The 22251-nt window shown below is 44.8% G+C and overlaps 2 protein-coding genes across 3 annotated transcripts; both read left to right on the top strand.

Annotated features, from left to right (window-relative positions):
- Positions 1-1631: 1631 nt before the first annotated feature.
- LOC308297789 (homocysteine-responsive endoplasmic reticulum-resident ubiquitin-like domain member 2 protein) lies at positions 1632-2771 on the top strand (the record flags this gene model as incomplete). Its single annotated transcript, XM_080741356.1, has 1 exon — positions 1632-2771. One exon carries the CDS (start codon positions 1632-1634, stop codon positions 2769-2771), a length of 1140 nt encoding a protein of 379 aa, XP_080597482.1.
- Positions 2772-5231: 2460 nt separating this feature from the next.
- LOC308297781 (beta-1,4-galactosyltransferase 2-like) lies at positions 5232-16460 on the top strand. 2 transcript variants are annotated; one of them, XM_080741347.1, is made up of 5 exons: positions 5232-5723; positions 7541-7702; positions 10240-10433; positions 11199-11334; positions 13450-16460. In XM_080741347.1, exons 1-5 carry the CDS (start codon positions 5400-5402, stop codon positions 13675-13677), a joined length of 1044 nt encoding a protein of 347 aa, XP_080597473.1. In that variant the 5' UTR covers positions 5232-5399; the 3' UTR covers positions 13678-16460. The 2 variants fall into 2 exon arrangements, with proteins under 2 accessions (XP_080597473.1, XP_080597474.1); XM_080741348.1 differs by having other exon boundaries at positions 13425-16460.
- The last annotated feature ends 5791 nt before the right edge of the window (positions 16461-22251 follow it).

Raw genomic sequence — 22251 nt, 5'->3', positions numbered from 1 at the left:
GGACTACTGTACACTTTGGTCAGGACTACCAAACCGGAACCAATTTTAACCCAAAATAATTCCCCGGGTTCAGGGGCATAATGTTAGGGCCTACCCAATAAAACCCTTGATGCGGGGTAGTTTTGCTTATTTGGGAAATTCTTTCGGTATATCAGTCTTTTTAGTCCGAGCGTTTCAGGCAAACAGCGTGCACTTTATGAAAGAAGCATGAAATTTGGCACACAGTTAGAACATGCCATATGGAAAATATTTGGCTATAGGGGCATCGCAGATTTGTCTTGGGAAACTTGTGGGAGCCAATCAAAGTTGCTCTCATAGACTTTACTATAGAGTCAAATAATACAAAAAATAAATATGCTTTAAGTAGCATGTGAGGGGTCAAACTAGGTGTTATTCGGGATTCTGAATCCAATGCAAGCATTTGTTTTGCACGAAAAACATTCCTTTCCGAGAAACGGCCGCCACAAAACTTTGAAAAGTGATGACTCATCACTAAACCATAGTTTTATGGGGTCCGTTTTTAGCCCAAGGAATGTTTTTCCTGCAAAACAAATGTTTGCATTGGATTCAGAATCCCCCAAAACACCTAGTTTGACCCCTTACATGCTACTTAAAGCATATGTATTTTTTGTATTATTTTACTCTATAGTAAAGTCTATGAGAGCCCAACTTTAATTGGCTCCCACAAGTTTCCCAAGACAAATCTGCGATGCCCCTATAGCCAAAAATGTTCCATATGGCATGTTCTAACTGTGTGCCAAATTTCATGCTTCTTTCATAAAGTGCACGATTACATCAAAATACTGCCCGAAACGCCTGGACTATTTAGTATAACTCGTAGCGATCGACTGGCAAGACTACTACTACTTGGAACATTTAAATAGGGATTGGGGAAACAAACAGGGGGACCAAAACAAAGTGACAGCATTTCTTCTGCCTCTTCTTTCCAGTTTAGGCCACACCTAGAGTGGATCACACCAATACCAGGCTTTCCTCCGAGGTAGAGAGGGTGGTGACGCGAGGTTAGCATTAATCTACTGAAAAACAATAACATTTGAGGGGGGGATTGTTCTGCATGTGATGTGTGTGCCCAGAATATGTCCACATATGGAGATCCCTCATAACAATTCAACATTGTTATAGGTTTGTGTTGTGTATGATGTCACATGCCCATAAATGGAGACCCCCGATGACAGAGAGTTGATGGGGAAAGAGGGGGAGGTGGGGAGAGGGAGGGGGTGAAGAGAAAAGAGGAGGGAGAGAGACCATTTTTCAGCCAATAGCGGTTGTCAATGCTTAGAACCAGAACCTGAGCACTCTGACTAGACAGCCGGTGGCATCATAAAGTGATGTGCTGTCAGCACCAGGGTTGACGAGAGAATATCCTATGTCTATTGGATGACAATCATGACATCATATTGATGACGCCAGTGGGGAAGTCCATATTTGGACCAGCAGGGATATAAAACCCATCCCCTCTCATGGGCTCGCTGCTCATTGACCACTGTCCAATCACAACGCTTCATCCTGTCTGCCTGATTGTGTCGTAAACCATGGTGTAGGACAGCCAGAGCCTATATAAGCTGGCACAGATAGCCGGAGAGGGCAACGAAGAACATTGAACGAGCGTCATGTCTGACATGTACCCCAGCGAACCGTCCCCCAGAGGCCAGCCTCGGGTGCACTCGGGCGGGCTGCTGCGGGACCACCCACAGCTCCGGGACGCGCTGCTCCGGAAGCAGGACGAGTACATGGTGAACCTGGTCAACGCCTCCCGCACCCCGGGCCCTCCCACCCCTCACGGTCCCAGCGCTGGGACCGCCGACCCGCCGCCCGTGGTGGTCTCCGACTCTGTCCCCGGCTCTGCTAGCTCAGACGTCGCCGGGTCCGCGACGTCGTCCCCCCTCGCGGTCACCACCCCGCCAGACCAGGAGAGCCAGCCGGTCCCCGGTTCCCCTGTGCTGGGAAGCCCCCCCGATGGGCCCAAGTACCACGCTGGCGACGGTGGCTTACCCTCTCAGCGCAAACCCGATCAGCCCGCTCCTACCGGTGGCGAGGCCCGCGGAGTGCCGCAGTGGGGTCCCTTTCAGGGGCACGCGGAAGCCGCCCCTGCAAATGCGCTCTACGCGCCCATGCAAATGCTGTGGTGGCAGCACATGTACGCCTGGCACTACTACATACAGCAGCAGGTGGCCATGGCCGCCTCCCAGCCTCCCGCCGCTGCCTTCGCCTCCCATCCGTCGCCTCCGAGCCCTTCCTCCCTGGACGAGGCCGACGGGAGGCCTTGCCCCGCGCCCGAGCCCGCCCCGCAGAACCCCGCGGACGCCCAGGCGGACGCCCAACAGCAGCAGCAGCGGCAGCATCAGCAGCAGGGGGCCGCCGAGGACGAGGCAGCGAGCCCCGACTGGCTGGACCGGCTGTACACGGTGTCTAACGTGTGCGTGCTGCTCAGCATCATGTACTTCTCCTCCTCCGCCAGCCTGTTCCTCATCGTGGCCGGCGCCGTGCTGCTGGTCTACCTGCACCAGAACGCCTGGTTCCCCTTCAGGGCCGAGCAGCAGCACCCCGCGGGGGGAGGGGAAGAGGCGGAGACTCGACGGGACGCGCAGGAAGCGGGGCGGCCGGCGGACCGCGGCGAAGGAGGAGGAGGAGGAGGAGGCTCCGAGGAGAACGGCGACGTCCGTCGCCCTCCCGGCGCCGTCGCCACCGCCTGGACCTTCGTCTCCACCTTCTTCATCTCCCTCGTCCCGGAGGGACAGCCACAGATATAAAAAGCTAGATACCTCCCCCGCCGCTGCAGTTCATTGGCGCGACTGGTCAAGCACCGCTTGTCCTACCGAGCTTCCCATTCTGTGACGCACAAGGATGCGTCCTTCAGAATTCCCAAGAGCCCCGCCTCAGAATTCTGGAGGCTTGCATAGAGTTATTGGGAGGCTTGCCAGCTCTCTTTGACCAACGCCCCACACTGGAGGAGGTATCTAGCTTTTTATATCTGTGGGCACAGCCATACCCCACCAATTAGAGCAGAGCTACAGCCCTATCCCACCAATTAGAGCAGAGCTACAGCCCTATCCCACCAATTGGAGTAGATCTACAGCCCTATCCCACCAATTAGAGCAGAGCTACAGCCCTATCCCACCAATTAGAGCAGAGATACACAGCCCTATCCCACCAATTAGCAGAGCTACAGCCCTAGGCGTTGTGAGCGTGTAGATCGGCTATTTTCACAATTTCTGCCTCGAATATTTGACAGTTTTGCCAATGTTTAATTTGTCGTTTTAGAGGTGTTAAAGAGTCAAAAAATTGGCAGATACACTATACACTTAACCTTTATGTTGGTTTCTTTACTGTTGAGAGAGAAAACAATGTTGCACATTAGGTTATTCATCTGGGGACTTCACAAAAGCAGTAGACGATAAACCCCCCCTGGGGGTCCCGACCCACAGGTTGAGAACCACTGAATTAGACCAGAGGCTCGACAGCTTTGAGATAATGTTATTGTCACTAGTCGTTATCATTGGGCTCTATCGCTATAAATGATTGTCACTATTATTATGTATTATTTATTTATTTGCTATTTATCTTTATTTATCTTTTCTCCTCAAAAGTTACTTTCACCCAGAAAGTCTCCTGAAGGAATTATAACTGGGGTCTTTTTAAAATGTTTAACTTTCATGTTTTCCTTGAATGTTTTTGAGCTCTCGCTCCTACATCTTTCTTTGTCTGTATGTACGTATGTCCCACCCCAGCCCGTGATGCTCCTCTATGTGGAAGAAGGACAAGGCATCCTCTCATAAGTGCAGTGCTCCTGGAAGGAGCTAAGCTCCAACATCTGCATGGCTTTGTCCGTTTGTCCAAAGTGTGTTGTACGCCCAGGGTCCCCAATTGGCCACGCTTCGCAGGAGGCATAACGAAATAAACTCGGAACTAGATTTTTTTTTTTTTTTCTCTAGAAGAGTCAAACCAAATTGAACACCTCAACTAGGCTACTACTTTCCATGCAAGTGCTTATCGGGTTGGGGGGTCCCCAGTTCAAATATGATTATTTTGGGGGATCCCCAGTTCAAAAAGGAGACTCCCAGTCAACTGAATAGGGTCTTACTGTATGTTGGTTAACAATTCTCCACCAGGGGGCATGATGCCCTCTATCGGTGTCATTAATTACATTGTTGTATGGCATTGTGTCACGTGCATATGGTTACATTGTTGACACACACACACACACACACACGCACACGCACGCACGCACGCACGCGCGCGCGCGCGCACACACACACACACACACTAGCTAGGCCTATTTTAACTCAAGTCAACAAGTTGATAAAATTACTTAAATGGGGAACCTATCGGTTTTCTGGCTCGCTCCTCTCTCCACAGAAGCTGAAATATTTAGGCTACTGCTAGCTACAGTCTACAGATTTTAGAAAATGCTTGCAAAAAGTGTTAAAATGTACAACACTTCTATCCCCCCATTTTCTGTCAGTCTACTGTGCTGTCAATAAAGGCATAAAAGCCTGAAAACAAATCTTTTGAAGTGTGCATGCAGCCCTCTAGCCAATTTTGAAGGCAACTTAATTGTGATTAAAATATAGGCCTATAGAATTAAACGTGAGTCATTACAGTTTACAGTTAGGCATTTAAGCAATACATCACTTTAATAAGAAAGATAATAGGCCTATGTCAGTGCATCAACAACAATAGCATATAACAAATGCACAGCTACCAATCTAAAAAAAAAAAAAAACAATAATAGTTAGACCACGCACCTATAAGTAAAACAAACTCAAAACCTAAAAATGCGAGGTGCAAGAGGTGAGTCTTCATGCCACCTGCTTCTGATCCAAGTTCAAGTTCATTGTCCTTACAGTCAGAGTCAGTAGTAGCCTGGCTGTCGTTAAACTGTCATGAAGTGTGAAACAGGTTTGTCATGAATGTCCCTGCAGGGATCAAGGTTCATAATCTTGATTATGATCACAGACTGCAGTGCTGTTGTATTTTCACGATGATGTCAACGCTCCGCCCCATACACACTCCAGAACACGCACACACACACACACACACACACACACACACACACACACACACACACACACACACACACACACACACACACACACACAGCGTTGAGAGCTTCTGCTGTTTTCACTGCGTGCGCGACACCGTGCGTAAACGTGCGTAACCGTGGCCGTTGATAAATCGATCAACCACAAAACGTGTGTGGAAACTTCCTCTTTATGAGAGAGTATCCTACTGTAGGCTTACTGTAAGCTGTTATAACGACTCTGTTTAGCCGTTTGAAAAAGTTTTGTTTCTTTTTACTTTTATTTTAGGCTTAAATTGAGACATGACAGACATGGTTTTATTTTAATTTGCCGTGAGTGAATAATAGGAAAAACACAATGCAGAGGGAGTTTGTTAAGAAGATATTTCTGTGCGCAGTGCTCTTTTGCGGGGTGTATTTGATCACATACAGCGTCTACCTGTACAGTAGACAGCATCACGATGGAGGAGGCATACTGTACCGTCTTCATGGACATGGGAAAATAACTTTAACAACTAATACTACTACAGCAGCAGCAGCAGCCAGCCAGGCTGTGGCTGCCACTGCGGTCCTCCCAGTGTGTCCTGCCGTCTCTCCTCTCCTGTTGGGGCCGTTCAAGGTGGACGTTCAGCGGCCACTGGACCTGGACTCTGTGCGGGAGCAGCTCTCCCCTGGACTGCAGGTGGTCTGACTAACTAACTGTTATTAATAGAGGTGGAAAGAGTACTGAAAAATCCTATAGGCTACTCAAAGTAAAAGTATTGATACTTTAGTGAAATGTCTATAAGTACAAGTACTAGTCCAGGATATAAGTAGCCTAAGCCTTTTTAAAACCTTTTTGATTGATTGATTGATTGATCGATTGATTGATTGATTGATTGGTTTGTTGGTTGATTGATTGATTGATTGATTGATTGATTGATTGATTGAAGTAGCCTATGTATTATTAGTTTTGCATAGGAAAATACAGTTTCACGACAGTACAGTTGGTACAAGGTCAACTAAAAGGAGGCAAAGCTTATTTCCAATGAGATCCTTCTCTTTAACCCACATAACATTGAATGGCAGACGGATAGAACACAGTAGCCTACTATGCAGTAGATATTTATCAGAAAAGCAAAAACAGTGCAATTTCAATCATGTCATTAACCAGGAAATGAAAATACTATTCAGAAAACCACTTGTGGTCAACATTTTAATTCTCCCAGGCCACCACACATAGCCTACTGCACATGTACACATGAATACAATTAAACCAGTCAATCAATCAATCAATCAATCAATCAATCAATCAATCAATCAATTACAGTGAAAGTAATACTTAACTTAAAAAATCACACCCAATGTGTCTTAATTTACAAGAAGTCTACACAATAGGAGAATCATCTCTCTTATTATTTTCCCTCTCTTATTTCAAAATAGTAGATCTACAAGCTCATAGTGCGGCACCGAGTGCAGCGCTATCTGCTATTTTTGAATAGCCAAATTATTACAAAAATATGCTAAGTAGTTACACACAGATGTGTTCCCGGTCTTAAAGGAGTAGTTCACCCAAAATGAAAAATGTTCTATTGATTACTCACCCCATGGAGACTTGAGTTCAATAATATGTTTTTTGTTTTTGTCGCATTCCTAAGCCAATCATTTTATTATAATAAATGTACCCCCGCATTGATTCCGGATGGCATTTGGGTCTCCATCCAGAATCAATGGGCCTACAAAGAGTCTCCTCAATTTATTGGCTTGAATGCGACATCAAAAAAATATATAATTGAACTCAAGTCTCTCCATGGGGGTGAGTAAGCATAGAAACTATTCCTTCAATGGGTTAATTGCGACCATCAGGTCGCAGTTACTATCAAAACCTCGACCATGCTGTCCGTCAGTCAGTCAGTCAGTCCGTCCGTCCGTCCGTCCGTCCGTCCGTCCGTCCGTCCGTCCGTCTGTCTGTCTGTCACGCGTCACACGTCACACTTTTGCCCTGCTCATATCTCTGCAACCGTTTCCCTGATCCATGCCAAATTTTGCATACACACTCCTTGGCTGCCAAACCACAACCCATCAATTCTCACATGACCCTCTTCTAGTGCCACCATGAGACCGATTCTTGCAAAACACATTTATGGACACTGCTCCTAAAATATTTGCCCTAAAATCACGCAAATTGGTACACAGTAGGTCTACACTCATGTCATCAACATGGATCTGTCCCGTTTAGCGCCACCATCAGTCCGATTTTTTAAAACAATTCTTTGGACACTGCTCCTACAGATTTTGCCCTAAAATCACACAAATCGCTACACAGTATGTCTACACTCATCTCATCAACATGGATCTGTCCCATATAGCGCCACCATCAGGCCGATTTCTTCAAACACATTTTTGGACACTGCTCCTTGTACACATTTTGCCCTAAAATCACGCTGCGACCTGACCTCCGCTTATCTACCGATTAGGGAGTCTTACTGGTAATACCATGTTGCCTATTATATGCTACAGCCTGGGGGCCGCTTCGCGCCCAAGGACTGCGCGCCCAGCCAGAAGGTGCCGCTGATCGTGCCGTTCCGCCACCGCCACCACCACCTGAAGTACCTGCTGCACTACCTCCACCCCTTCCTGCAGCGGCAGCAGGCCTCCTACGGAGTCTACGTCATCAACCAGGTATATAGGGACAGTGGTGTAAAGTAACTAAGTACTTTTACTTAAGTACAAGTTTGAGGTATCTGTACTTTACTTGAGTATTTCCAATTTCTAATACTTTTACTTCTACTCCACTACATCTCGGATCCAAATATTGTACTTTTACTTCGCTACATTTTTTGAAAACCTTAGCTACTTTGCAGTTATACATTATAACAGGGCTACTCAACTTTAGATGGCTCAGGGGCCACTCAGCAAAATAAAAAAAGTCAAAGGGCCGCAAGCAAAAAATTACGGTCCCATTTTGGACGTTTAGGCCTACAATGATTTTGTAACATTTCATGACAAGTCTAATAATTAAGGAAACACACAGAAAACACCCACATTTCCAATCTATATATAAGCCAGGCCAAACCTCATTGAACCAAAAGATTGTCATGGATGGAATGATGAAATGATCACATTTTATCAAATTAGGCTTACTACTACTATGAATGATGCTTCTGTGACTCGGTCACTTTCCTTGCGTTTAAGATTGTCACTTTCATGACAGCAATTGGTTGTTGGCAAAAATGAATAAAGGACATTATTTTGCACACTTTTGAATGTGCAAGGCTCCCTTTCATTTTTCATTAGTACGGATTTAAAATATACGTTTATACTTATTATTCAATCACTCAAACCCCAGCATCCCTAATCTTTCACCAAAAATAGCCGATCTACAAGCTCACCACCAGATGTGTTGTGAGCTTGTAGATCGGCTATTTTTGGTGAAGAGAGTTGTTGGTATGGAAATAATAACTCAAGTACAGTTCAACTCAGCCTCAGTTGCACTGTACTTGTAAAACAGTTTGATGCTTTGAGCTTTGTTAAACACAACTGCTCGTTGGAGGAGATTTGTGGTAAGCATATAGTTCCTGGCTGCTGCGATCTGTTGGAATGCATGCTCTGTCGCAGCTGACTTTACTTTTCAATGACGGCGGAGTCGCGGAGACAGAGACAAGCACAGACAACGGCTACGTCTTCATTAGCCTGAAACATGACGGTCGCGATATCACACGGCCGTCATGCGTCCAGACCAGTCTCCAGTTAGCCCGACTGGTTGTCTGCTGCAAAATCTCCGCAGATTTGTCTCTGTCTCGTTGTACAAGCTCCGCATCTCGCACTGTTGTCAGTGCTCACTCAGTGCTGTTGTGCTCACGCTGCAGTGACTGCATTCTCTTCCTGACTCGTCGTATCCCTAACCTACGGGGTGCACCGAGGCTCAAATATCACCTCGTTGAAATAAATGACGGCGTTAAAAGGACTTCGACAGATTTAGAAAAATATATATTTTTAATGGTATGATCATGACGGGCCGCACAGACATGCGGAAAGGGCCGCATGCGGCCCGCGGGCCGCGGGTTGAGTAGCGCTGCATTATAATATAAAAAAAACATATATTAACCACTTTATTCTTATTTTATCCCTTGGCTATTTGAAAATAGCCGATCTACAAGCTCACAACGCGTCGCGATGCGACGCGTTGTGAGCTTGTAGATCTGCTATTTTCAAACATGTTGTACTTTTACTTTTGGCACTTTAAGTACATTTTGATGCCAATACTTTCATACTTTTACTCAAGTAAATTTTTAATTCAGGACTTTTACTTGTAATGGAGTAGTTCTATATTGCTGTATTGATACTTTTACTTAAGTGTAAAATGTGAGTACTTTTTACAACACTGTATAGGGATGATTTCCTCCACCAAAAACCATGGTCAAGAATGTTCGTTGACTACCTTTTTCCTTTTTCTTTTTTTTGAAGCGGTGAAAGCCTCTTCCAAGGAGTGGCTTTGTGTGTCCCGTACATGTCCATATATGGTCATTCCAGTCCAGAATGAACAGGCTTTGTCTGTCCCGTGCATCCAGAATTGAGGATTGGTCAAGCTTCACATGACAATTTGGCCCTCCAGACAAAATTATTCAGAATTCAGAATTCATAGTACATAGAAAGTATAGATCTAAAACACAGAATGTATAGATCTAGAACACAGATTTCATAACTCTAGAACACATAGAATAAAAATTCCCGCTTCACTTCGAAGCGAGCTTTGATATTTTTTTACTGTTGAAAACTAATTAAAAAACTAAGCTATGATGATTGAAACTAAGTCTAAATATACTGTACATTTCATCAACAAATAAAACTCCTCGGATCCAAATGTTGTAGTTTTACTCCGCTACATTTATTTGAACACTTTAGTTACTTTGTGCATTTTGATTATTATCACATAACATACGTTAACCACTTATACACATTTCGACCTTTTGAAAATAGACAATCTACAAGCTCACAATGCATCACATTGCGACACATTGTGAGCTTGTAGATCTGCTATTTTCAAAAGATGTTCATACATTTGAAAACTTGAAATAGGACATTCTGCCTAATGAGCACTTTCTACTTGTGGTACTTTAAGTGATGCCAATACTTTTGCACTTTTACTCAACTAAATGTTGAGTTCCTGACTTTAACTTGACTTTAACTTTCTTCCCACCACTGATCCCACCAACCAGGCGGGCAACAACGGGACCTTCAACAAGTGCCGCCTGATGAACGTGGGCTTCCTGGAGGCCCTGAAGGAGGACGGCGGCTACGACTGCTTCATCTTCCACGACGTGGACATGATCCCCATGGACGACCGCAACGCCTACCGCTGCTCCGCTCAGCCTCGACACCTGGCCGTGGCCGTGGACAAGTTCGGCTTCAGGTCAGGTTTATTTATGGGAGGGGGAATGAATGGTAACCGGAACGCTGTGGTTGTATTCTTGTAATCGTTTTTACTGAGGTTACCGGTATGTTTAGGAATAAGGTTTTTTGATTGATTGAATATTTTATTAGACAAAAATGGAGAACAGTACAAAATAGTCAATACAATAAAAAAAAAGTAGTACAGCTAAACACCCTGCCTAAGATGAACACCCCAAATGAGTCCTTTTACGGTCTTGTTTAGGTCGGAAGTCCATGGTATTCAATTCATGGACATAATAGCAAACAACATTAAAAAATCACCGTAGGTTAGGTTTATATGCATTGTTTTACTGAGGTTAAATGGTAAATGGTGAATTTATATAGCGCTTCTATCCAAGGCAAGACTTTACATAGATCGTGCATTACATTCACGCACACATTCATACACCGGTGGCGGAGGAAACCATGCAAGGCACCAACCTGCTCACCGGGAGCAACTAGGGGTTCAGAGTCTTGCTCAAGGACTCTTCGACATTAACTCAGGGGGAGCCCGGATTCGAACTGGGAACCCTTCGGGAACCCTTTGTGCTCTAATAACGGTTTCTCTACCCCTGAGCTATGCCGCCCCAGGTTAACATTAGGAATAAGGTTAGGTTTTAGGCATAGTTTTACTGAGGTTAAGTTTAGGAATAAGGTTTTTGGGGGGTGAGCGTTCCCCGTATTCATTGAAATAAATGATTAAGTGCATTCCATCTGAATCCGTCTTCTTCTGCCTCTGGTTCAGGTTGACGCTGCATAACTTTGTGGGCGGCGTGGTGGCGCTGTCCAAGGAGCAGTTCATGAAGATCAACGGCTTCTCCAACAGATACTGGGGCTGGGGAACGGAGGACGACGACATCTACATGAGACTCTACTACAAGGTCAGTATCTTCTCTATGGGGCTGGGGAACGGAGGACGATGACATCTACATGAGGCTCTACTACAAGGTCAGTATCTTCTCCAACAGATACTGGGGCTGGGGTATGGAGGACGACCACATCTACATGAGACTCTACTACAAGGTCAGTATCTTCTCCAACAGATACTGGGGCTGGGGAACGGAGGACGATGACATCTACATGAGGCTCTACTACAAGGTCAGTATCTTCTCCAACAGATACTGGGGCTGGGGTATGGAGGACGACCACATCTACATGAGGCTCTACTACAAGGTCAGTATCTTCTCCAACAGATACTGGGGCTGGGGCACGGAGGACGATGACATCTACATGAGGCTCTACTACAAGGTCAGTATCTTCTCCAACAGATACTGGGGCTGGGGCACGGAGGACGATGACATCTACATGAGGCTCTACTACAAGGTCAGTATCTTCTCCAACAGATACTGGGGCTGGGGTATGGAGGACGACCACATCTACATGAGGCTCTACTACAAGGTCAGTATCTTCTCCAACAGATACTGGGGCTGGGGCACGGAGGACGATGACATCTACATGAGACTCTACTACAAGGTCAGCAGTGGGGGGGGAACGCCTCCAATGTTTTACTTAAAGTGATATTTCTTGGGAGCTCCACACAGATTTAAATTTGCTTCATTCAGTATTTAGATATTTGATATCAGAACAGGAACGTCCTGGGCCCCTTCCCATACACACCCTTAGTAACTTCAAACTGCATTTTAACCATGATGAAGTCATCAAAAACACTGTTCTTTTTTCTGGTGAATTATACTACCCTCCTAATACGTGAGCTGGCCGAGTTTTTTCAATAACGTTTTTAATTTATCTAGCCAAATGAGTTATCAACATAGTTGTATATCTGTTCTTGAGGTAATTGTTCATCCCCCAAAATCACAAAGGCTAATTTGACAATTTGGGATAAACAAATAGGTTGATGAGCCCAAAAACTTTGTTGCTGCACTTTGGCTTTGTAGGGCAGTATAATACCACAATGTAGGGGTGCCCGCTGGCCTACTGGTCCAGGCGCATACCACTTAGACATCGCCACATAGGCATGGATGCCTGGCGGCACCGCCACCGGTTCGATTCCTGTTCCGGAGAACCTTTGCCGTGTGTCACTCCCCGTCTCTCCCCCCGTTTCCGGTCAGTCTACTGTCCTATCAATAAAGACCTGTCAGTCTACTGTCCTATCAATAAAGGCATAAAAGGCCAAAAATAAAAAGATCTTAAAATAAATAAATAAATACCACACATTGTAAAAATACTCTGTTACAAGTACAAAAGAGTGAAAGTACAAAAGTGTTGGCATCAAAATGTACTCAAAGTACCAAAAGTAAAAGTACCCAATACGCGGAATGTCCTATTTCAAATGTTCAAACATCTTTTGAAAATAGCAGATCTGCAAGCTTGTAGATCGGCTATAAGAGCATAAGAGCTGGTACTTAAGACAATCAAAATAGAGCCCATATGACTATTAACCCATTTAGAACGGGTACACATTATGGTGTATCATTATTTTATGCTTTAACTATTGAAAAATAGCAGATATACAAGCTCACAGCGCTTGTAGATCTGCTATTTTTGAAAAATCGTGAAAATTAGAATTTTGACCAGATTCTATAAGTGTCTTTTGAATCCTTCTAAGATTTTTTGAAGAAAAAAAAAACATGTTTCTATGTCAGCAATCTGGCCAGCCATCGTCAAAGAAAAGGTCCTTTTCACTTAACTGGAGCTCAGTTAGTCCGTTCTTGAGAGATTACTACTGTATGTAAGTGGTTCTCAAACCATTTCATGTGAAGGACCCCCAAAACGATATGTATTTGACCACGGACCCCCATCTCAAAATATTTAGTTCCAGGGACCACCCCCAGAAGCAAAATTTGAATTACAAACGTTCGCTTTGAAAATACATATATTCAAAGATTTGCACACATTTTCACGACTTTTTCAAAAATAGCAGCACCGAGTGCACCTTGTATATATGCTATTTTTCAATAGTTAAAGCATTCAATATTCCCAGGCCTGAATGGGTTTTAAATACTAAACCTAGATCTACTTGTCAAACATCCTTCCAGGGCATGGCGGTGTCCCGTCCCTCGGAGCAGGTCGCCCGCTACACCATGATCAAGCACGGCAGAGACGCGCACAACGAGGTGAACGCGGCCAACTGGAAGGTGCTGGAGGACTGCAACAGGACCATGGACTCTGACGGCATCAACTCCGTCAAATACGCCCTGGTCCAGAAGGAGACGCACCAGCTCTACACCTTCATCACCGCCGACATCGGCAAGCCCGAAGAGTAGCCCGGCACGACCACGTTTATTTTTTTATTGATCTTTGACTATATGATGACGATAAGCTTTATGATAAACTGCCCGCAAAATGTTGGGAAACGTAACTTTCGGTCCACAGTATCTCCCCTTTAACCCGTAAGACACCCTAAGGGGGGAGAGGCGAGGTCGCTGAAACAACAGAGACTGACACAATATGTGCATATATGGGCATCCCAGATATGGGCTTAATATTGATGACATTAGGGATTTCCATATATGGGCATAAAATGGACAAGGACAGAATTCACTTGCAAGAGTGACCATACTGGTTATCATGAGACTGACACAATATGTCCATATATGGGCATTCCCAGATATGGGTTTAATATTGCTGACATCAGGGATCTCCATATATGGGCAAATGCTCCATATATGGAGTGTGACATGAGGTGTGTGGCGTGAATTATTATCAGATGTAGATGTATTGACCAGTTCCATATGTGGAGATCTAGGTGATGAGCTGATCGAGTCATCATTGTGACGTCTGAACAGGTCGGCTATGTCCATATCCGGCTATATCCATATTTAATAATACCAAATGGTAATGTGTTTTTATACCATTTTAACGAGGTACAGCTTGTAAGCACTGGGCATTTGTGGAATGCAGCAACACAGCTAAACGTGTGGGTAGCGCGCCACAAAGATCTGCCAAAATGGCACACGCATGTGACTGGCACACACCTGTGACTGGCACACACCTGTGACTGGCACACACCTGGCAGCACTGGCAGTCTAAAACGAGAGTGATTGCCAGTAGAAGACAGGGCGTGACAATGTTTTTATTAATCTTTGACTATGATGATGATAAGCTTTATGATATTTACATACTGTAGATGCTCATGTGTTGACACACACAACATGCAGTGTCCTCAAAGGGATAGTTCACCCCCAAAATAACTTGAATCCATGATGTGATATCTTACGTGTCTAGGGTTTGTTTATAGTTTAATGAAGGCTATTATTTGCACATTCATAATGTTAAGTTATTGGTAATGGACACTCATATGAGCACATAACAATACAGGATGCTACACAGTACACCACATATCAAAAGAGTGCAGACCAAGAGCAGACCGGGCCTCCATGAAGCACGCCTGTGGACCTGCCTGGATCTCTCTGTGTCTATCTCTTGCTCTCTCTTTGTCCCTTACTGTCCCCCCGACTCGGTCGAGGCAGCACGGCTGTTCACCCCAGAGTCAGGATCTGCCTGACGTTTCCTCCTCCTTAAGAGGGGGTTTTTCGTTACCATTGTCGCAAATTGCTTGCTCAGGGTGGGGGCCTCAGGCCTGTGAGGTATCCACTCGAGTTCTCTCGAGGGGGTACCTCACAGGTACAGGTTCTGCTCGGGTTCTCTCTCTCCTCCCCCCACCCCCCCTACCCTTACCTCCCCTTCCCCTCCCCTTCCCCTCCCCCTACACGCGCATGCAGCGCCTGTGTGTGTGTGCGTTCGTTCGTTCGTTCTTGTACACGCGCATGCAGGGCCTGTGTATGTGTGTGCGTGTGCCCCTTGTTGTCTTTCCCTTGTCTCTCCCTTGGTTCTCCCTCTCTCCTCTCTCTCTCTCTCTCTCTCATGGCTCTTTAGCCTTTGTAAAGTGTCTTGAGATAACTTGTTATGATTTGACACTTTAATAAAATTGAATTGAATTGAATTGAATTGAAACAAGAAGGAACATAATAAGGAAGTCATTTCCATGTTATTTCCATTACAGACCACAATGGAAAATAATTCATACAGTATATGTGACTCTTCAAATTTGAATAAGTTCTCTGACATAACTTAGCTCTGTTAAAAGGGGAAAAAAACACAAAAAATACATTGTTGTGCGGAAACATAACAAAACTATTGAATGGGAGCAAGTTATTTTACATTGTGCAGATTTTCTTTTTACCATTTCTAGATAATCATGCTCACTTGACACATTGAACCTGTTCGTTCAACAGCAAATTAAACAGCGTGTGAATGCTGCCATTCCACATCTATTCACCATGCTGGTGAAAGGGCTGTGAGTGACAACCTAAGTATATGTGTAACGCCTGGGTTTTCTAACCCGTGTCTGCCGGGGTCTTAACCACTAGACCAAAGGGATATCCCCATGGACAGGACGTTTAACAGACTAAGGCTCCCCATGGACAGGACGTTTAACAGACTAAGGCTCATGTGTTTGTTACGTTCCACCTAGGTTTGTCTGGGTTCTCTGTGTATGTCTCTCCTTTCCATCTGTCACTCTCTGCAGGGCTGAAATCACTGCCTCATCAGCCGTCAATCAACCCGTTACCTGGCTCCACCCTCATCCAATCACCACCATCTGCTGTCTATAAAAGGCTGGGCCCCGCCTCTGCTCAGCTCACTTGTTTGTAGCCCTGTCCTTTTGTCGCCTTGGGTTGAAGTCCAGAGGGAACTTTTAGTAATGTTGTGTTTTTTCGCCTACCAGGCACATTCACACGTAGACATCAAAGGGGGCTTACGCCTCTGACATTTACCTGTCTGTAAAAAGTGCCCTCTACAGCAGGGGTTTTCAAAGTGGGTGACGGGGCACCCTGGGGTGCCGCGATGGCTGTCCAGGGGTGCCGTGAGATAATGTGATAATATTTGGAATGTATTTGGAGTGGACACTTGAAAAAATATTTAGTATCATTTTAAACTTGAAGTACAAAGTTATTTTCAGTTAGTTCTAACCAAAATGGCTAATATCCCAACGTTTTCCTCGCAACATAATCACTAATATATCGTCACTGTCGGGCAGAAACCTTGTATCTCCAAGTTTCAAATGTGTACGTCTTTTGGTAAAGCAAAGCCCTGCTTCATCAGACAAGACTGTCGCACAAATCTAGTGAAAACAGCCGATCTACAAGCACACAACGCCTTGCATCGCGAGGCGTTGTGACCAAAGTAGATCTGCTGTTTTCACTAGTTTAGTACATTTTATAGATGATAAATACAAAACGAACGGTTTTGGACACACAAGGTTTCCACCCGACAACGACGATATGCTATAAATATAAGGTGCTGGGAGTGAGAATTATAATCTAGGGGTGCCTCGGATTAAAAAAATATTTATGGGGTGCCCTGAGATAAAAAAGTTTGGGAACCCCTGCTCTACAGACCATGAATGCAACATTTACTATGGTGAAAGAAATGCAAATGCCCTCTTTCCATGCCATACCTGAAGGCAGCATTCAAGAGAATTGCCTTGTCCAAACTCTCCTGAACTTGATGCAATATCTTTCTTGTGTTGAAAGAAATGCCCTCCCCTCTCTGTGTAGGAACCCCTGCTGTACCCATGCTTAGTTCAGTGTCGTATCAATCACCAAAAATAGCAGACCTCCATGCTCACAACGCGCCACAATGTGATGCGAGGTCTGCTATTTTCAATATTTTCACCAAAAGACCCTTTTGAAGATTTCAGCCCCTACAACTCTAACTCTGTATGTCCCTGTCACCTACTATGTAAATCATGTTGTCTTATGCTCTGCCTTTGGACAGGAAAGAAAGAGGCATCTCTACACAGGCACATGTTGCTAGAACTTATTTGCACACTGTTTGCCACTTATCTATTTTGAACTTTGCCTTTGTTAGAGTACAGAAGTTAGTCTGGCTTTTGTTTCCACTATAGTTATGGTTTAGTGAGTTTCACCTAGTCTGTCTTTGTTTCAGTGGGCAGCTTCTTTTATTTTGGCAGCACACGTGTCCCTTGGTAGTGGCTTTTGTTGTATATAGTATGCCTGTGCGTATACTTCTGATATAAATGTAAATACTTGTAAATAACTTGAACAACAAGAGTAAACAGCACACCAGCACCTTTTTTCACTCTCAAACCCTGTGTTGAATCCATTATTTGCTCCTCAATGCTTGGCATCCCACTGTACTAATTTTATGTTGCTAAACCTTAGCCTCTAAACTTCTTGTGTGTTTCTGCTGGGGTGGGTGTTCTGTGGCTCTGTGTCCCGCTGGTGACCGCTCCTGTAGTGGGGGGCTGATTGTTCGGTGGCGTGGGTCTCCCTGATTCACCGCCCCGGCACTTTAGTGGATGGGTGACAGGGACGTGCTGGCCATTAGGAAAAAAATAAAAATAAAATGTCTGCCTTCGTTCCACTTTGGGGGCTGGGTGGCCAACAAAGTAAATCGTCACTGTCGGGCAGAAACCTTGTATCTCCAAGTTTCAAATTTGTAGATTCTTTCGCAAAGCAAAGCCCTGCTTCATCATACAAGGCCTCGCGGTGCGAGGCGTTGTGTGCTTGTAGATCAGCTGTTTTCACTAGTTTGAATCATTTTTAAAATGATAAATACAAAACAAACGGTTTTGGACATACAAGGTTTCCACCTGACAACGACGAAATATAACTCATGTAATTGGCCCACTGGCTTGTCACTTGTCGTGATCTGAAATGGCAAATCTTTGAGTAGCAGCAGTGTTATAGAGAGAGATCTCTCTCTATAACGTGCAATGAGGGCCTCTGCAACTCTTTTTCCCGGGCTGAATCAGGGGCCCAGCACGTCCCTGATGGCTGATGTCTTATTTCGGGTCGGGGTGCCAGCTTAGTCGACTTGGGTCTTCTTGGCGTGCATTTACTGCGTCCGTGGCGCGTTCACTTCCCAGGGTACAGGGGATTCCTCGGTTACTTTACACCAGTGCTCCCCCTCCACCTCTCTAACAGTGTGCATGGTTGCTGCAGGGTGCATGGAGCTATTTGACGCGTTTCCAGGAACATGTGACTAAAAGACATGCAAAGTGATTCAGAAAAGCCTGCTGATGTCCTCTGTTGTCAGGCAGAAACCTCTTTTATTTTATTTTATTTTATTTTATTTTATTTTTTATTTTATTAGAGACTGAACTTATTCTCTTGAGATGCCTTTTCTAGTTTTTGTATAATGAGAAGAAGAAAAAAATATATATAGGCTACATACATTATATACAATAAATTATGTTTAAGCGATAAATATGACTATTTCCTCTATACAGTGTTTTGAATGTGTAGCCCAAGTGTTTCTCAACAAGGGTGGGATGGAAAGATTTCAGTTTTATTTGTCATCTTTCAAAGGGGGTTTCTTTGACTGTGTCACTGAAAGAGGGCCTGGGGTGTGAAACCAGTTGTTATGAAATGTGTGGTTGAAACTTCATTTGGTCATACTGGACGCCTCCAGGGGGGGGGGCATAGCCTACATACCTTACACTCACATTGCTGGGGTGGGCAACTTTGATGATGGGGAGCAGGGACGTGCTGGCCATTGGGAAAAGCGGGACAACTCCCGAACGGCCGGTTCATTCCCGGCCGGTCCAGGCCGGCCATTAGGAAATAATTTAAAATAAAATGTCGGCCTTCGTTCCATTTTGGGGGCTGGGCGGCCAACAAAGTAAATCGTCACTCAGTCGGCCAGAAACCTCGTATTTCCAAGTTTCAAATATATACATTTTTTCGCAAAGCAAAGCCCTGCTTCATCATATAAGGCTGTTGCACAAAAGTTGTGAAAACAGCAGATCTACAAGCAAACAACGCCTCGCGGTGCGACGCGTTGTGTGCTTGTAGATCGGCTGTTTTCACTACATGTTCTGAAATGGCAAATCTTTGAGTAGCAGCAGCGCTATATTCTCTATAGCACGCAATGAGGGCCTCTCCAACTATTTTTCCCGGGCTGAATCAGGGGCCCAGCACGTCCCTGATGGGGAGGGCCACTATATTTCCACACTCAACATTGCATATTGTTACTGTCAAGCTAAATAAAATGCCTGGGTTTCCGAGGCTACTGTCAAGCAAACGTCTCTCATCTCCAGTAAGAGTAACAAAGATAGCTGATCTAGTTTTGAGCTTGTACACTAGATTGGCTATTTTTGCTACTTTTCAACTGGAAGCCTGAATTATATTTTTTAATTGGGATCCCAAGTTGGGTTATACACTTATGTTAACTTCAGGAACTTAAAGGAGTAGTTCACCCCAAAATGACTTTTTTTCCTATTGATTACTCACGCCATGGAGACTTGAGTTCACTAATATCTTTTTGTATTTGTCGCATTTCTAAGACAAAAATGTGATTATAGTAAATGTATCTCCATTGATTCTGGATGGTTTGGGTCCCCAATCCATAAACACAAATACAACTACAATTTTAATACGACTATACTGGCCATTCAAATACTAATAGACTGAAGTAATTAAAGCGGATCATGTTTGCATGTTTGGAAGTGTAACAGCTGAAATATATATTCTGATATTAACCTGCAGGCCGCAATGTGGCCCACGGGCCGCCAGTTGCCCATGTACTGAAAAAACAAACATTGTCCACTGTGATTGTTTTTCCATCTCTTTCATCTTCATGCTCCTCTGAAAGTCCTCATCTTTATCTTTATCTTCATCTTCTCATATAGTTATAGCCATCCTCATCATCAGTATACCGTGCACATGCAGGCAGACAGGGAGGCATGCTGCACTCACACAGGCGCGTGCGGCCGTGCGCGCAAATGCACACACTCACTTGTGCCTTTGTTAGCCATTATTTTCATTGATTTACTTTTATTTTACTTTATGTTTAGTCATGGACAGTTGTGTTTGTGTAACTTTAAACTAAAGAGATCATGAAGCTACAGTGAAACTGTCGTCACTGTTGATCTAAATTTACATATGAGAAACTATAGAGGAATTTCATTAGATAAGATCAGGTGTTAAATGACAGAGCCTAGCAGAGGAGAGGTGACGTTTCTGTGTGTGCATGTGTGTGTGTGTGTGTGTGTGTGTGTGTGTGTGTGTGCGTGTGCGTGTGCGTGTGCGTGTGCGTGCGTGCGCGTGCGTGTGCATGTGTGGTTAACAACAATCAGGTTGTGCCACATTATTGCCAGTAAGTCGTATCGATGTTAATTATAGCATGAAATGCCAACGCAACACCTCACACACACACACACACACACACACACACACACACACACACACACACACACACACACACACACACACAGACCTACTGTCATGCCTGCCTATACGCAACATTAACCAAATGTTTAGTCCAGGGGTCAGCAACCCCACAGTCGTTTTAAATTCTAGTGCGCAAGAAAACTCTCCCTCAAACGTATGCCATGTGTGCCAGTGATCACTGATCACCCTCCCCTGTGCCAATGTTGACACCCGTGCCCATAAGGTTGCCTATGTCCTGTCTGTCTGTCTGTCTGTCTGTCTGTCTGTCTGTCTGTCCGTCCGTCTGTCATTATTCTGTCCGCAGCAGAAACCATGGTAACAATGACACAACGTTAAAAGCATATAAGTAGAACTGAAGAAATGTGAAGAAGTTCTGTCTCAACATGCATGCACACCAATTGACACTGACAATTCTCCCCCAGGGCAAGCAAAGGGCACATGCTTTAACTGTGTGTCGGCGGCCTTAGCAGCAGTGAGTTAGCATCTGTCATTTGAATATGCTTGGACGAAACGCAGTTTTTCCTAAATTCTTCTATAATAGCAATAGCTTCTTTATATATTTTTTTATGTTTTTATTTTTATAGACAAATTAAAACAATCTGAGTTGGGGCATAATCTCATCATGAGGCAATAATATGATTATTGTTTTTCTTATCCGATAAAACTAGCCAGGCTAGGATAAAACGAGACAAAACAGTGAATAATTAAGACCCTCTGACCCACATGCAAGGCATTGCTTCAGAGATGCAGATTATAACAGCAGTCAGCAGGCTGTGCAAATGATAAAGGGGAAACGACGAGTTCCTGTATGAAGCTGTGGTGAATGCCCTATAAATGGTAAATAAAAATGGTAAATGGTGCATTTATATAGTGCTTTTATCCAAAGCGCTTTACAGAGATTGTGCATTACATTCACCCATTCACACACACATTCATACACCGGTGGCGGAGGAAACCATGCAAGGCACCAACCTGCTCACCGGGAGCAATGTGGGGTTCAGAGTCTTGCCCAAGGACCCTTCGACCTTCACTCAGGGGGAGCCCGGATTCGAACTGGGAACTAGAGGGTAGCACGGGTCTTCCAGGACCCAATTACCCGAGACCCGAACCGAGAACCGAGCCGTTTCGGGTCTAAAATATTGACTTGTCCCTTGGGGCAGGGTAGGGTAGGGTCTAATTGCCACGGGTCCGTTCGGGGCATTCCGAAAATAATGCATTTACCTGTAAGGATCCAAGAGGACCCAAGCTTTAAAATATTGTGCGTTTACAATGAGACATGCATTGTAAGTATGCTCCCAAATCCATATTATCGTCTGTTCTCGCATATTGAATCGATTACCCGAGAGCCGACTTGTCCCTCGGGTCAGGGTAGGGTAGGGTCTAATTGCCACGGGTCCTTTTGGGTATTGGATCTCATATTCCCAATAATAGGCGGGTCCATTCGGGTCTGGGTACATTTCTCACAGGTCCATTTGGGTTCGGGTAGGTAAAATTGGACCCGTGCTACCCTCTACTGGGAACCCTTCGGGAACCCTTCGTGCTCTAATAACGGTTTCTCTACCCCTGAGCTATGCCGCCCCATAGAGCAGTGGTTCTCAACCAGTGGTCCGGGGACCACCGGTGGTCCTTGAGGAGGTTCCA

This window comes from Nannobrachium achirus (assembly GCF_963921795.1).
Source record: "Nannobrachium achirus genome assembly, chromosome: 14".
Lineage (NCBI taxonomy): Eukaryota > Metazoa > Chordata > Actinopteri > Myctophiformes > Myctophidae > Nannobrachium > Nannobrachium achirus.
The sequence above is the reverse complement of the archived record's forward strand: the minus strand, read 5'-3'. Positions and strand labels throughout refer to the sequence as shown.

What these genes read in the sequence shown, in the direction of transcription:
- LOC308297781 (XM_080741347.1), top strand. Translation starts at nt 5,400, where the DNA reads ATGCAGAGGGAGTTTGTTAAGAAGATATTTCTGTGCGCAGTGCTCTTT. An exon ending in AGCTCTCCCCTGGACTGCAG is followed by an intron (nt 5,724 to 7,540) that starts GTGGTCTGACTA and finishes TATATGCTACAG; the next exon opens with CCTGGGGGCCGCTTCGCGCC. An exon ending in GTGGACAAGTTCGGCTTCAG is followed by an intron (nt 10,434 to 11,198) that starts GTCAGGTTTATT and finishes CCTCTGGTTCAG; the next exon opens with GTTGACGCTGCATAACTTTG.